The sequence below is a fragment of the Patiria miniata genome, unplaced genomic scaffold (assembly GCF_015706575.1).
Source record: "Patiria miniata isolate m_02_andy unplaced genomic scaffold, ASM1570657v1 HiC_scaffold_9, whole genome shotgun sequence".
In the NCBI taxonomy this organism is placed as follows: Eukaryota; Metazoa; Echinodermata; class Asteroidea; order Valvatida; family Asterinidae; genus Patiria; species Patiria miniata.
In genome coordinates, this window is record NW_024037076.1 from 15,505,395 (window position 1) to 15,522,185 (window position 16,791).

Here is a 16,791-nt window from a genome sequence, read left to right on the forward strand (position 1 = left end):
GTTGAACCCATACAGTTTGCAGTCCAAACGTCACGAGCCTGCCGCACCCTTGAGGCCAACACAGGCGCGGATCCGGGGGAAGGGGGTTTAGGGGTCAACCCCCCCCCCCTCCCCCCAGCTGTGACACCCTCCCCCCAAAAAAAAACATACAAAAAACATACCGGTATAATGTCCGCCTGTTCAAATTACGGACGGAGGCAGCTTAGATAGGGGGTATTTGTACACCATTCTGTAATCCAGTGTCAATAATCGTCGAATTTGAACAGCGCCGCCTATTGAAAAATTGTACCCTTCAGTTTTTGATTTTACGGAGGCCAAGTTTACCTGTGTACATTTTCAGAATTTTCTGCTGATGAAACCCCCTCCCCCTGCGAAAATTCCTGGGTCCGCCCTTGCGACAGTGGCGTAAATCTGTGCCGGGGACTGGGGGGTGTGGGATAGCTAAAAAAAAAAAAAATCCCGGCCGTGATATTCAAAAAGAGGGGGGGGGGGGGGGCTTGCTGGAGACCACATGACACTGGGGGTGCTGTTCATGATACAGATGTATCAGCGGATTTCAAGCTTTGTGTACTTTTTCTCCCTTTGTCAGTACTATTAAAAAAATTTCGGCGGTTGGAATGTTTGAAAAATACCTCAAAATCTGCCTTTTTTTTCTCTAAATACGAAATAATGGGGGGGGGGGGGTTGATCCAATAGCCCAGACCCCCTCCCCGGTCGAAAAGTGGGGCGGGATATATAGGACATGAAACAAACATTTGTGTACACCTTTTCCCCATACTGATACTTAATCGGTTGATTTTTGATACTTTATCGGTTGATACAGTATCCGTTTCGAGGTGATACATTATCGGATACAGTTATTTTGTAGTTACATTATCCGTCGACACGTGATACATTATCGGATACAAATTTTACTACACTATCAGTCAATTTTTGCCATATTATCGGTTAGTGATACAATATCGGTCAATTTGTGATACATTATCGGTTGGTGATACGTTATCCGTTGGTTACTACATTATCAGTTGTAACAAGCTTTTACTGCTGTGGAGTCACGCTCACGCGCATGCTGCACGCATTCTTAAAGACGAGGCCCACACGCATTTTGGTATTCCAATTCGTCGAAGGAGCCTGGATTGCGTTTGTACTACCTAAGTGCGACTCGAGCGAGCCTTGCGCCATCGCATAAAATGGCTGCCGCCGGATTTGTCTAAAGTTTCCGTGCACAAACAGTACATGGCGCTTTGTGACAACATTTGGAAGCCCAGTGCACGGCCGTTTCACCGATTAAAAAAGTACGCCCTCTGTTGGCGAGTTGCAGTTAGTGGTTAAATCACGTGACAGCTGGGCGCTATGCATTAAACATTTACGCGCAGCGATCATTCATTCATTCATTCATTCATTCTTTATTTTCCCCATAACGTAAGTTGTATAATAAATATAAATAGATACGATCAATGTGGATGGAGTCCCTTAAAAGCATATGCTTGTAGGGAACTCCAGTATATGTATTACTATACACATGTTTATGTTTTATATATGTAACCTAAATTAACACATACAACACTTACACAAAATACACAACACAATGAAGAACACATGGCGATTGATCGCCATCGGTCGTGCACAAATTCTGACCTGTGTGCTTTTTGTGTTGTGTGGTGACTCGTGACCCGGTATGATTTCGCTAATGCGGGGTTGTTGTTTCCACTACGAAAAAACTTAACATCATTTTTTAAATTGAAATCTGGTGGTTTGAAGTACAATGTGTCGATATATCAACACATTGGTAATCTATGTTTACGTTAATATGGACAAAACATTTGGGTCACGTTGCTTTCGTGAATTTTCTGCCAAGATTTAGAGTGAATGAAACAGGAGTTCGTCAAATCGCGACGTACGTGTAGGCAGTGTAGTGTACGCAATTATGGGCAATTTTCGTCATGGCGCATGGCGACCTTCGTCGTGCCCTTGTTATGGTACGATTTCGCGGATTCAGACAGAAATCTCGAAGGTAAATATACAGATTATGTATTTGTTTTGCTCAGGATATGTAACTTTTGTTTTTTCATAGCCGACACAACTTTTTTCCCCACGCCTTGACCTGACCAGCCTTTATTGTTGCACATGAAACAGTCGTTGTGTAGGCGCATATAACCATCCAAAAGCACGCACTATGAAACTACACAACGACACTTGTATGTGAAAAAAATCATCTAAATTATACTATTTATACATAAATATTTTCTCCTTGGGTCATGTTTATTATTACTTGTATTTTGCAATACTTACCCCCCCCCAAAAAAAAAAAAATCATCACAAATAATACCATGGGGAAGAATGTTGCAATCTGACGCTGCTATTTTTCTTCATATATCGTCTCAATGAAGGTCAGTTATTACAAAAATGATGACAAGACATGAATGTTATGGGAGCCTAGTGGACTGAGAAACATTTCCAATTTTGTTAGGAAATTTTCTTGACTCTCCATTGACTTTATTCACAACCGCTTAAGAAGTAACGTCAGGTTGCAACATTCTTTCCGTCACATGCATTCTTCAAAGAGAGAATGCTTGAGTTTGGTCAGCATTGCCATGGGCATAAATTGCCTTTATGACCATGGAGGAACAGCATTGGATTGTTGATGTATTATAGGTACCCTAAATGTGTCGCCGTCCCTAAAGTGGCGCAATTTGATTTTCGGCCGGGCCTACTGTCTTGGTAGAGCATTTTTGCCTTAAATTTCAAATTTGACCTGGAGGCCGAGTTGACTTCAGACCGAGTTGACCTTGAATGAATTCGACTTGAGACCGAGTTGCCTTCGACCGAGTTGACATGGGACCTAGTTGACGTAAACCGAGTTCGATCGAGTTGACATGGGATCGAGTTGACATGGGACCGAGTTGACTCGAAACCCATGTAATGACATGTGCACAAACATGTGTACACTATCTGTAATGTGTACTTTAATTTGCCCTGTATAGGAGTAGTGGTGGTTGTCTCTCTACAATCTGGAGTTAACGGCATTCCAGCATGAGGCACAAGTTTCTACCCTGCCTTGATGAAGGACACTGCTGTCAGAAAATTTGACAACTTTCATCGGTGAGCACTATTTTATCTACATGTATATATTTTTTTACTAGATTGATCATGGCAATGTGGCATTTGTTTCTACTTATTTATAAATGTACATACGTATACACGCATGTAAATGTGCACATGAAATAGTGAAGAAACTGCAACCACCTAAAAAAAATTCAATCAATATTAAAAATAAATCTGAATTGTCTTCGGGAGTGTGAATATGCTTGGACCTTTTGGCTTTCATAACATTTAACTTTTAAATCAATTCCTTAAATCAACATTTTCCAATTGATTTGTTTTGGATTCCCAATAGTTTTATCACATGCTCAACCTTCCTAATTTCCTAAGCTGAGTTCATGCAATATGCATGTGTGTCACTGTGTTGAGACCATGAGAGTAAATTTAATCATCATAATTCAAGAGTATTGCTAACTAGTTTCAGAGAATGGTCATTTAAATTTCCTGCAGTATTTTTATAGTAAAGAATGGCTGTTGTAAAGCTCCACCTCTATGAAAAGTGTTTTAAAATGATGTGAATTAATTGTGAAAAAAAGAATGTTCTTTGCAAAAACAATTGTTATTGTTTTGTTTGAGCTTAAGCCTTTTTTCAGCAACATCCTCCAGAATATTCATAGGGCTTAGTGTCCCTATACTAAACTGATAGCAAATTCATGTTTGGATTGTGCTGCTCAAACCCAAACACAGTAACAAAATTTTGGGATTGTTTTTATTATTTTCCAGAATGAATTTTCATCCTAAATCAGACTGTTATCTTTTTGTAAGATTCTCTTTCTTGTATTTTATTTGCATTCTTGAAGTTTATGTGGACACGGCTTAGTCTACATAACGTCAACACAACCTGCATTATGTGGACATCTTTTGTTCAGAAGTCCACGTAGTGAATGTTAGACTCACACACACACACCCACACACACACAGACACACCCATCAATTTGTATCCTTGTGGAGACATTCCTTTGTTCTCGTGTAGTAAAGTGTTCAATTTTGAAAGTGAAGTTTCAAAATGCTCTTATTTTAACCAGCATTAGTTACACACATGGGTGTACACACACCCATATAATACGCACAATACGTGTGCACATAGCGCACACAAAGCATTCAGAGCTGGGTCGGCTGGTACCTAGATTCTAGTTTTGAATTGTGGCCCAAGCAAGAACAAAATGATTTGTGTTTATTTTTTACTGAATAATCGCATGAATATCAAGATATCTTTGGGAGCAATGGATTTACGTTTCTTTAAATATCGTTTTAAAGTCCTCGCTACACGATAAAATTCACAGAGCATAGTTAAAATTTCAGCGTAAATTCCCCGAAACAAACAATGTGAGATAATTTATCACCCTTTTTTGAAAATTAATTTATGAAAGAACATATCACTCTTCGTCACCCTCTGTCATTAATAATTGTAAAACGTTTGTTTCAAATGTATAATTTTGACAATGGTTTCGACGAAACATCTACACATTTTTTTCGTACATGGAAAGCGCCATGTTGTGCGACGGCAGAGGCGCATTGGAGTTAACAAATACCAAACTAACGCATCACAGATACTTTATTGTGTGCGCGCTATGCAAGTGAAACTGCCGTGAGTGGAAGGGACACACCGGTGCGCGTACTAGATCGTGCACATATGGCGCGGAGTACGCACAACTAATTTGATTATAAATGTGCAAAAACCAATTCGCTCGTATCCCCCGCCCTGCAAACAGGACGCTGGGATACTCTGATGAATTCACGCTCTGATTGGTTGGATTTTGCGTAACCAGTGACCTGCGCGTCATCAAGGTCATGACTCTGAAAGGTTTGAAACGGCCGTTAAGACTGATTCATTACTCTTTTATTCCAGTTTAGAGATGTGTTTTTCCCTTTGAAAAGCGTAATAATGTAGGAAATTCTGTAAAACTTACAATTTACAATTCCTGACACTCGCTCAGGCTCCGTTTCGAATCACGAACGGTCGGATTGCATTATGCGACGCTCAAAAATTCGTCCACATGGTCCGCAATGAAACAGAAATCACATCCGGTATGGAATGTGCGCAATTCTATGGGACGTTTTCGGATAGCATTTGCGCACATTGTCTAATTGCGGTCTTGAACAGCTGCAGCCAGATGCTTTATACATAGGTCATAAGCCACTTCCTTTACAAGATTATGTGAAGCTCATCAGAGTATCCCAGCGTCCTGTTTGCAGGGCAGGGGGTACGAGCGAAACAAACCAATAATGACTTTGCGTGAGTGTCAGACATCAACAGCAATCCGTTTGAATGTCCCTCCCAGCGGTTTCCTCCCCACTCCCTTTGAAACCATTGAGTGGAACTTGTGCACAGAGTGTATAGACGGTACAGTGTTTCACCATTGGAAGGGCCTCTGTGAGTCTACAGTGATGGCTTGCTACAAAGGTCTAGTCCTAATTTTTCAAATTGTTCATATTTACCGCGAAGTTCCGACACAACGGTGCCCAGGCGTTGGTCCCGCAGACCAGCAACCGATCGGTCTGATTGTTCATCAGCACCACCTGGACGAAATTCTGACACTGCCATTCCTGCTTGCCCTTCATGGTGCAGGAGTTAATATCGGAGGTATCGGGGACCCAGGAGAAGGTGCGGATGGCCGAGGCCTGGCCGAAGGGTTGGGCTAGTTCCATGATGAAGAAGGTGTTCTTGCCACCCAAGTAGAGCTGAGAGCCGTCGAGGGAAAGGGACATGGCTGTCAGGCTCTGGCCGTGAAACGTTCTCAAACCTGGAATGGGAAACGTAGAAGAGAGGGAGAAGCAATATATGGGCATCAGCATGTTTGGGAGGGATGGTTAACCATAGAGCGAGTTCGGGCGAAGACCATTAGTCAAAAGTCATGGTTTGCACGTTGTTACATGGTCGCGTTCTTAATAATACAATAGTAATAATACCGGTTCTTATATAGCGCAGTTCCAAATTAATGACCAATGCGCTTTACAAACGAAAACAAATAAACAGAAACAGAAACATTGAAAGAGGAAAATAATAGCAAAATACAGAAACATAAGAAATCACATAAGAGATCAAGTAAACAGGTGTGTTTTGAGGAGGCTTCTGAAGGTTTGTGGGCTAGGAGCCAGTCTGATGTTTGATGGGAGATCATTCCACAATGTAGGGGCACAGATAGAGAATGACCTCTTCGGCTGTGGCGGAGCGTAATCTGGGTCGAGAAGGTTTGTACAGTGAAATGCTGTTTGAGAGGTATATGGGAGTGAGACCGTGGATTGACTTGTATACATATAACAGGATTTTGAAAATAATGCGTTGTTCAATCGGAAGTCAGTGAAGAGATTGCAATAGGGGAGTAGAGGGATGTCGGCGAGGAACTTGGAAAATGATACGAGCAGCCCTGTTTTGTAGACGCTGCAGTCGTGAGATGCTAATGCAACCGGCCGAAAGAGAGTTGGCATAGTCTAGTTTGGACAGAATCAGGCCGTCATGGCATGAGTACAGCTTTCCTGGTCGATGAAGCGACGAAGTCTGGAGAAGTTGCGTAAATTGAAATTGATTGACTGACAGAGGGATGTGACATGAGAGGACATGGTCATGGGTGGGTCGAATGTTACTCCTAGATTTCTCACTGAAATGGATGCGGACACATACTCATTATCGATTGGGAAGGTGTAATTGATGAGCTTTGGGAGATTGTTTTGAGAAACATTCAGTTTTGGAGCTGTTTAGTCTCAGCTTGTTTGCAGTCATCCAGTGTCGAACGTCATCTACGCATATCGATAGCCTATGCAGAGCAACAGCAGCTTCACCTGGAATGTTGGGATTAAAGGTTATGTAAAGTTGAATGTCATCGGCATAAAATGAAACTGTGAATACGAGCAACTGGTTGTGGATACATGATAAACGTTTTAGGTCCAATTATGGATCCCTGTGAAACGTCAAGTTTCAAATCAAAGGCATCAGATTATTGTCCACCAATGCACATCTGAAGTGTACGACCAGTCAAGTATGATTTAAACCAATGCAGAGCCGTGCATTTAATACCAAAGTTGAACGTATAACGCTGGAGAAGAATTTCGTGGTCAATGCTATTAAAGGCAGCGGATAAGTCAAGTATGATCAGGAAGGCAGAACGAATCTGGTCAAAGGCTCGGACAAGATCGTCCTTGACTTTGAGCAATGCAGTCTCGGTACTGTGTTGACGTTTGTAGGCAGATTGAAATACCTCTTCAAGACTGTTGCTATCCAAATGTTCATTGACTTGAATGAGAGCTGCCTTCTCGATCACATTGGCTAAGAAACTAATACTGGACACTGGTCTGTACTTTTTGAGATCATTGCAGCCTAAGGATTTTTTTTAATATGGGTGTTACAATAGCTCGCTTCAAAGCAGAATGAAAAATACCACTTGTGAGTTATTTGTTTACAATATCTCTGATGTGGGGTGTAATAGCATCCAAGATTCCCTTCATGAAACATGATGGAAACGCATCCAGATCACATGACTTGGTTGCACAACTCGTCATAATATTTTGCGCTACATCACTCTCAAGTTCCCTGAATGAGCATAAATCACTGAAATCAGGATTATTGATACTTTGATTTTGATTTTGCACCCAGTTAGAGCTGGACAGGTTGTTGTCTATGCCTGCCCTTATTTAAGCCACTTTATCAATGAAATGTTTAGCAAATCTGTTGCACAAGGCATGCCGATGATCAATTGATGGATAAACTCTATCAGTGCGTTTTAAGATCTCATTCAATGTTTTAAATGTCTGCTTTGCATCTGCACCATGCAAGGCATCCTTGTAGTAAGTCTCTTTGGCCTTCTCTATCAGCTTACTAACCAGATGATATTGGTTCCTATAATTTTCCCGGTTGGATGTCTGTCTAGTCTTGAGTCATTTCCCCTCCTGTCTTCGTCTCTCTTGTTTTGCTCTCCTGATGTCATTGTCATACCAGGGGAAGGAAGCCCACTCCGCTTGTGTCCGCATCTTTGATGGTGCATGCTTCTCCAGGACTTTTTCCGAGGCAGTGACAAAGCTTTCCACAAGTTTGTTGGCATTTGCTCCATCACTAGCTCCACTAGCGATGTCAAGGCTAAGGGTTATCCTTAAAAGCTTCTAAATCATTGCTGCGGAAATTCCTGCACTTCCGTGTTCTAATTCTAACACATCAAGAGGCATTTGAACGTCCTTACGCTATTCAGCTTCTCAGCTGTGAGTTAGGATGATAAGCCTCCAAAATTAGTATAACTAGTGTTTGATTTATGACGTAATTTATGCCTGTGCTCTGACGTTCAAATGCCCCTTGGTCAAACAATGGTCCAAATGTCATCACGAAACTTTTTGGTCTAGGCTCCCCGTCGATCGCTTTATGATGTGCATGGCTATTGGTAACCAATGATGCAACCGTGGTCCAGTTTCCGAATGGTCGACAAGAGTAGTCACACCATCCGTCGTTCATACGCCGTTAGTCCAACTATTATACACATTTTGACTGCTTCGAGTGGTGTAGTAAAAACTAGCCTCCCGAGGTGATCCATGAAGCATTATATTTTTCCCGAGGCGAAGCCTATGAAAATAGAATGCTCCATGGATCACCGAAGCAGTCAATATTTGTTGCAACACACACACCCCTTTGCATTTTCCACACAGTGCGCATATTACTTTGGTTGCTACGGGTATAGTACTTTGGTTGCTACGGGTATAGTACTTTTGGCCGTGCACAGCAAGATAGCAAAAATAGCGAATGTAATGTGACTCGCTCTCGGCCAATAAAGATACAGAATCTGTGGATAAGGTGTTATAAGATCAACTATACATGTAGTTCACGCCCGAACTTGTTCATGTAGTTTACTGTCTTAGCTCGATCCCACGCTACAGACTATAGTTTGACTAGTTATGTCAAATATTTGAGACCAGTCACAGCAGGGAGCCTGGGCAAAGAGAGTTTCATGATGTTTTGACCATCGTTTGACCAGAGATGTTTGCACGTTGCTACATTGTACGTATTAACCACTAGTTGACGAATGGTCCTCGATTGAACTTGCTCTATAGCGCAGTTTCGGATCTGATCTTCAGATGAAACTTTCTTGAGTCCCCTTAAGCCGGCCTCAGGTCGACCTGCGGTTTGCTTGCACCACGACGGAACCGTCGGCATCAAGCAGAAAAATAATACTCAGGACACAAAACTGAGAAATCGTGTGATTCTCTTGAAACAAGCAGCATCCCGATGCAAAATAATATCAACCATGCTCATGTCACCCAAGACGCGACGATCCACCACGATTCCACAGCATATAGACAGTCATGTGGCTTCTTTGACAACAAGGGAATAATTATGTGCTTGGCAGGTTCGGCTCGAGCCATTATCAGCGCGCATTCTGTCTCACCTTTGCATATCCTAATTCCTTATGACTTCCTTATCAAAAGTGTTCAATACGCAGCCGTACGCTCAATTAACGTTGAAATGTTTTGATCACTTTGACATAGGTGCGACGCACATCTAGCGTACAAGTAACGAATTCAGCGCATCCATTGCGTATGAGATGCGTATGAGTTGCGTATGCAGTACACAACATTATTATTTGGGCTGCGAATAGGTCAGTATGCAGTGCGCATGCCGAGCGTATTCCGGACGCATCCGACTTATGCCGACCGCATGTTTGACGCACTTCTGAGCGTATTCCCGCCGCATTTTCGCCGCTCGCCGTTCAGCGTGCGTTGCATCTGCGCTGCAAGTACGCTATGTATACGTCCAATACAGACGGCTCATATGCTGACGGGGTGTGTAGTGTGCTGATGGGACAGCTGACCCAGGCATTGTAACATGAACCTGCTAAATGCTGAAAGGGACTTTTCTGCCTGACTTGTTTGGATCCTGTTTGAATGGAAGTGAAGATCAAATCTGACACTTCATGGGTCATTCACTCTTCCCCTTTGGCGGAAAATAGAAGTCCCTGGGTATATGGGAATTTCTCCAAGAAGAACTTTAATGAAAAGCCTAATGTTAACTTTGTACAGCATGGAACTCTGTCTGACTTGAAAACTGAAGTCGCCAGGTCCACATGAGTGCATTTATTTTCTTGGCTTTTCTCGATCCTTACGCGTGCAGTTCTTTTTAAATCATCGACAACATTTGGGATGAGTTGAAAGTTTGAAATACAAGGAATTCATACATGTACCATCGGGATACTATCCTATGGAGAAGCAGACTAGCAGGTTTTTGAGATTCAGAAAGGTCCTTTCAAAAGTGTTTTTGAGAGTTAGTGGTCCTTCAGTGTAAGAACATGTATAGATGTATGTGTTGAATGAATAAGGGAATAAATATGTGCTCTGAAGGTTTTTATCACTCTGTTTATCCCAAAAGGGGCCTGGTTATTTTGACCATCTCTCAGCCGGGGGGGGGGGGGGATTCCGCCCCCCCCCAAGATCTCGGCCATCGAGTGAGGAAAAATTTTGAAACTCGGCACATGCATAGAGTAACTCTTCCTAAACATACCCAAGAAATCTCATGACTATAGGTCAAAGGGTTTTAGAATTATGGCTAATTAATTATTCATATGTACGAATGGCAATTCTGCTCTGTGTACACGATGTGTATGCGAAAATTCAGTTTTCACGGCGCGTAGCGCCGGAAAATATTTCGCTTCGCGGCAACATGTGGTCCGATTTTTATGTTTTTGGTATCAAAAGAGGCGCAAAGCTTGAGGCTAAAAAGTCATAACAGCTCGGGTCGCGAAACAATTTTTTTAGAGGCTATCACGGAAAATGTTGCGGATTCCGCCCCCCCCGGCCCCTTTAGGGTTAAGACCACTTACAGTCTGGGTGCTGATAATTACCCGAGCCGGAGGCGAGGGTAATTATCAGCACCCAGACTCTAAGTGGTCTTAAACAGAGTGATAAATACCGACGGAGCACACATTTATTCCCATTCATAAATACCTCTCCGGTAAAAAAAATCATATAATTCGTTCAAAACATCCCGATTTTGTTCCACAAATTCACTTTATGCTTTTTGAAACATCCCTCTTGCAAAATAATGGAGTGTTCAGCTGGCGAGTAATAGGTAAACAACCCTTTTATGGAGATTGACGCGCGCGTATCATGTTCTGCGCGATGTCGCGCAGAACGCACCTGGCGCGTTGCGTTTTGAATTTAGAACTATAAAATTCTGACTCCCTGGTAGTGTTGCGCATGCCTATGTGAGAATTGTGAACGTTCAACCAATGAAACGATAAGAGGCACTGGATTTTTCGGAGTCCACATTTTATTGTGACACTGGAAAAGTGTTTAAGACCAGCTAGCCATGTCTTTATCATCCGTTTAAGACCGGCCACGTGACGGGCTCTCGACCAATAGGAATAGGCTAAAGTGTCTGAGGTATTTATGAATGCATGTTAAACATGTACAATGTTGTCAACGGAAAGCAATTAACCCTAACCTCTCCAACTTCGTCAAAATCCATCCCCCATTTTGATGAATTTTGGGGGACTTGTTGGTCCTGCAGGCCTGGTTTGACTAAATATTGAGGAGTATGATGGACTTGGGCCTAGAGGCCCAAAGCAAAGCATGCATTGGAAGCAGTGTGATTGATGTATTTTGGCGGACTTGGTACAGTAAAAGACAGTAAGGAGTTAGGGTTAATAATGGATGTTTTGTTTGTTTAAATTTAAAGTAGCCTACACTGTCCTTAGACTTAAATCATTTTAAATGATTGTATTTGAAAAAAAAAATCAACTGAAAAATACCAAGAATGTCCAATGTTTGTCGCATACATATAGAAACAAAAATGTTCAGATTCCCCCGTTTCTTCAAATTGTGTGATCTTTGGAGTTCCCCACCATAATGTTATCATCAAGTTGCCTGCGGTATGCCAAAGGAATGTGCTTGAACTCATTCCTGACAATGGGAAGGTTCACAGTGCACAACTAATAAGGGGATTCATCCTCCATTGTTGGCCAGGTGTTATCAGTCTGTTATGTGCAGGACTCTAGAATTTGTGGCTGGACAGATTACAAAGGGCAGGGTCTGCATTAGTACAATGTATTTTATACACATTTACCTCGTACAAAATTTTACAGTAGTTAACCTAAGAATTAAAGGCAGAAAAGCGGTGTCCAAAGTACATGTATGGTACACGCATGGTTACATGTATGGCTGGCAGTAACCCACATGTCTGGCACACACTATACTGTTTCTTCTATTGGTGCATGCGCTAGCTATTGCCATCGATGGCAAAGTTGCGCTGGCAGTAACCCAAATGTCTGGCACACACTATATGGTTGCTTCTATTGGTGCATGCGCTAGCTATTGCCATCGATGGCAAAGTTGCATGTATTTTGGAGAAACTTTTGTATAAAACAGTTCAGAACTGGTTGTACACATGAACTTTACCTCAAATCCAGTGAACTAATGACATTTTGTGTCAACTGAGATCTACATATCAGGTATATGAGAATGATTTACTGAGGGAATTTATAATTTTTGGGAATGTATCTTATTGATCAAATTGAATAAAACATTAATTGAGTGCCATTTAAATTTTGAAGCTTATATCTTGTTTGTCCAGCTGAATGAAACCACTATCCTGAACTTGAAGTCGGTAATTAATTCAAGCATTCAGCATTTAAAAAGTGGAGAATTTGTTCTAAATTTGGGTAAACCTTGAGTCATAGACAGTTGTCACATGAAAAGGTCAAAACATAAATGGCTGACAGGATCAAGGTTGGGTACATGTACATATATTTTAATTAGCATAATAAATACAACTTCTGTAGTACTGTTCAATTTTTGTAAGTAGTCTTTTCTATGAACTCCAAGTTTATGCATTGTCCTTCGTGGGAGTGTAAAAACACAAGAACTGTTTGTAAAATGGATGACTTTCTGTCCATCACAAATATTGTGTTATCTTGAGCAAATTTGCATGGTGGTTTTTACTTGGAAGGTAGTTTTTGGTAGCCTCTACCCCCAACAAATATTTGTACATATTTGGAGCATTATCCTCAACTACTTATTACTTATCTCATATCCTGGTGGTTTGTCATGAGATTTTGGTGGAAAAATCCACGCATAAATCATTCTTTACAATTCAAGTTCTTGATAAATCCCCCACAGCTACAAAGATTTTTTTTTTATTGACACTTTTTATTGACCTTTTTTGTGGTCAGAAAAACAACAGGCAACGTGTGGGTAGGCCTAATATCACAATGTGTGGGTAACATATAAATCACACGTAACATTTTAAAAAAGGGGCCCAGCTAACAATTGTACCTAGATAACGATGTTCGTTCACCCCCCCCCCCACCCTTGACCCTAAATTCCCCGCTTAGTTTACTCAGAAGACCATGTTCATCAGAATCCATCATTCACTCTGCTTCACAAAATGCTTCAGGACCAAATCCATGGAATTGAAATCCACCTCTGGTGATGGTGGATTTTGATTACTTGGTACACATGGCTTATCTGCCAACATCCCCCAAAATATGGGGATGGATTTTGAGGGAGTCAGTAAGGTTAGGGTTAAGTTTTAAATGGAACATCAACTTAAAAAAAAGTATCAAATGAAAATTTACGTTATTATCGCAGCTCCAATTCTATGTTCTGTATTACCACAGGGCAGCTAAGAATTTCGGAATACTGCACTGTGCAAAGGAATTGACAGTCAGTCTAGCGGGTTGGGCGCGCTCTGTTTATTTAGTCTGCCACTCACTTGAAAAACTCTTTGAGCATTCGACGAAATTATGAAGAAATGTGCCAGCCTGTGGTTAGGGCTGTCTGATATGTTAGTACTTTTTAAACTTAATTTCATGGCTTATCAAATGTGCTGAATCTTGTTATCAAAATATTACAGCCACAATGTTCAACGAGTATGCTTACAGGTTTAAAAACAAAATTATGTGTGTAAATCTTGTTCTTTAAATGTACGACCATGATTTGGAGATTAAGTGTGTTCGTCAGAAATTCACTACAGGATTACTCATACCCATAGCCAATAAGGGATTATATTTGTGGTGTTTGGTACGTTAAGCCTTTAGGAAAAACATGCAGAGAGTGAACGAGATTTGTTCAATCGCATAGGTCAATATATTTTGGCTCGGGTTATTGTGAAGATGTTTTTGAAGCAAGTTAGAATACTATCAGATAGCAGCGGGGATACCTTTGTGCGCGTTTAACGATTGTGTCCACACTTGCGATAAATTTGTTTTACAAAAATTCGAAGACGCATGTTGCCCTTTTTTCACAACTTATTGGTCCCCATCACATCAAGAAAAATCTTGTTACTTGAACCTCCCTGTGTGTGAGGTCCTTATTTTATCAGAGATCTCTACATCCAGCTCCAAAACAATTTTCAAACAATCCACACTGATATATAAATAATACCCTTAGAAGTTGCCCTTTCAAAAAATAAGATGGTAACATACGATGGAAAAGGATCCTAGCATGTGAAGAAAATAAGTAGTGTAATCTTTGTTGTTTCCGTCTCAAGTGTCCAGAAAAATACCGTTCCTGTAGAAACACGATCATTGCCACTTGTGCCTTGAACATTACGTACTCAAAATGGGGGAGAATCGTCTTCCAATGACCTTCCGCACCCCAAGGGCGGATCCAGGGGGGGGGGCAAAGGGGGCCATGCCCTCCCCCCCCCAAAAAAAAAAAAACCAAACCATTTTTTTTTTTATGTGACATCGCAATAAAGGCAGGCAATGAGTACATCACCATCTTTTCCTCAAAAAACATTGGTTAAAGTGATCAGAAATTGCCTCAGATCCCACCACAGAGCATCTAGAATCCAAAACAATTTCTGGGTCTTAAGCGGGCCCCGAACCCCACGCCGTAATTTTTTTGACCCACTTTTGGGGGGACCCAAATTTTTTTTGGCCCCCCCAAAAATTGTGTTTTGGATCCGCCCTTGCCGCACCTGGGAATGGTTCTCATTGTGTCCCCGCTTCTTTTATCGAAGACAGGTAAGTCTTATCAATGGAAGTGGAGATTAGAAGCCCTGAAACGTTATTATGGGAGAGGTAGTCAGATAGAAAGTGGCATTGTTGGGGATTATCTTGCAGTCTGCTGCACTTTTGTGTTGTACGACCCCACCAGGTAAACGGACAGTTATTCACTAGACCCAACACAAATGAAACACAACTCTCGAGTAAAATGAAACTATACATGAATTCTTTGGACCATCAAAAAGTTTCCAGTAACCAGGGAAATTTGCTAGGTAAAAATTACACATACATTGTACACCGACTTTAACACATTTGTTTGCTTTTCACTTTCAATATAAAAATGCATGACTTTCCCGGGAGTTTTTTTTTTAAGTCTTTTTTAAAAATATATATTGAATTTCCAAAATTTGGTATTAAGTTTGAGATTATTTTCTTAGAGTTGACCAAGGTTAGGTTTCAAAGTTTTGTTTAGTCAGTCATGTACGTACGTAACCAAACCATGAATTGCAATTGAATCATCTACATGGTGTGTGTCAACGAACCCACACGACAAATAAATACGAGGACAATGCTAAATGTGACTTACCTGTGTAATAACTTTCTGGTGTTACAAACTTCGGGACTTGGTCCTGAAACATGCCCGACGTTGCTGTAATGACCCTTGCATAGCACACCAGGTATTCAAGCACTAATATCACCCAGGTCCTGTGAACAAGCCTCCTCACTGGTAATAATTTCTCCATAGTTTTTTTTTTTTATTGGCAGGTTTGTAGTTTTAAAACAAATATAGAAATTCAAGGCAAAACAAATTTAGGATCCGATATGGAAGCAGATGACGATGATGAATGCACAGATCAGATGTTGCAAACTGAATTGCAGAGGTTTCCTCGGAACTCAGGAGAAAAGGATGCGGTTTATCTTTGATCTTTCTGTGGGTCAAAAAAAAACAAGAGAAAGAATTAGACTATGTACATGTTTACTCGCATTTCTAACTCTCTGAGACTCATCAGAATAAACCAGCAGGTTTTAAAATTTGGAGGATTTTGGAGAATGGAAAAGGTAGTCAGGCGCCATTACTGTGCAATTTTCTTTAAAAGGATTTAATGCTCCTCCAAAGTTGAAGTACAGAAAAGGAGTACTTGAATCCAAGCATGATTATTGATATCAGATGATTAAAATGACCCAGTTCCTTACACAGTATTGTAGCGTTGAACGATTCTGGGATTCGTCACACACACACAAAAGGAGAACTATCACACAGGTATTAACGTTTCTGCTGGCTCTAGGCTGTTTATTCTGTACGGAAATTACACTGTCAAACACAACCATTATCCCAAACAAAGAGGCCCCAACAACACAACTGCGCATGCGCCGCCCGGAAGAACGGGTCTCCCCGGCTGGCCACCAGGGGCTCCACTGCGCGGCTCCACCGTGGGACCGCGCTGGTGCCCTCTGGCGGCCTACTGGCACGGAAGCCACACCGCCCCCCTCGAAGACCTTGTTTGTCCCCAATTAGAGCGCTGGCATCCGTAACCGGGCAACCAGGAAGACCCGGCCCGGAGGCGCATGACACAACAACAACAAAAAAATGCTGCCGCAATCAAGGCAACAACAAAAAGAAATACAAGCGAAGAACAAGAAATCAAAACGTCAAAGGTCTAGTTGGTGGTTGGCGGCCCGTGCTGAACTTCTGTTTGCCGGAACAGTTGCTTCCAGAACCCCTGAGGGACGCCAGCAGGGTAGCGCGGGGGCGGAGGCGCTCCAGGGG

The 16,791-nt window shown here is 41.6% G+C and overlaps 1 protein-coding gene across 1 annotated transcript in view; it reads right to left on the reverse strand.

Moving 5' to 3' along the window:
* The window catches only part of LOC119720908 (semaphorin-1A-like), a 40,265-nt gene extending 24,469 nt beyond the window's left edge, over positions 1-15,796 (reverse strand). Inside the window, exons 1-2 of the mRNA XM_038190775.1 lie at positions 15,610-15,796; positions 5,542-5,846 (exon numbers count right to left, since the gene is read on the reverse strand). Of these exons, the coding sequence (XP_038046703.1) occupies positions 5,542-5,846; positions 15,610-15,766 (462 nt within the window). The 5' untranslated portion in view covers positions 15,767-15,796. The remainder of the gene's footprint in view (positions 1-5,541; positions 5,847-15,609) is intronic.
* Positions 15,797-16,791: the final 995 nt, after the last annotated feature.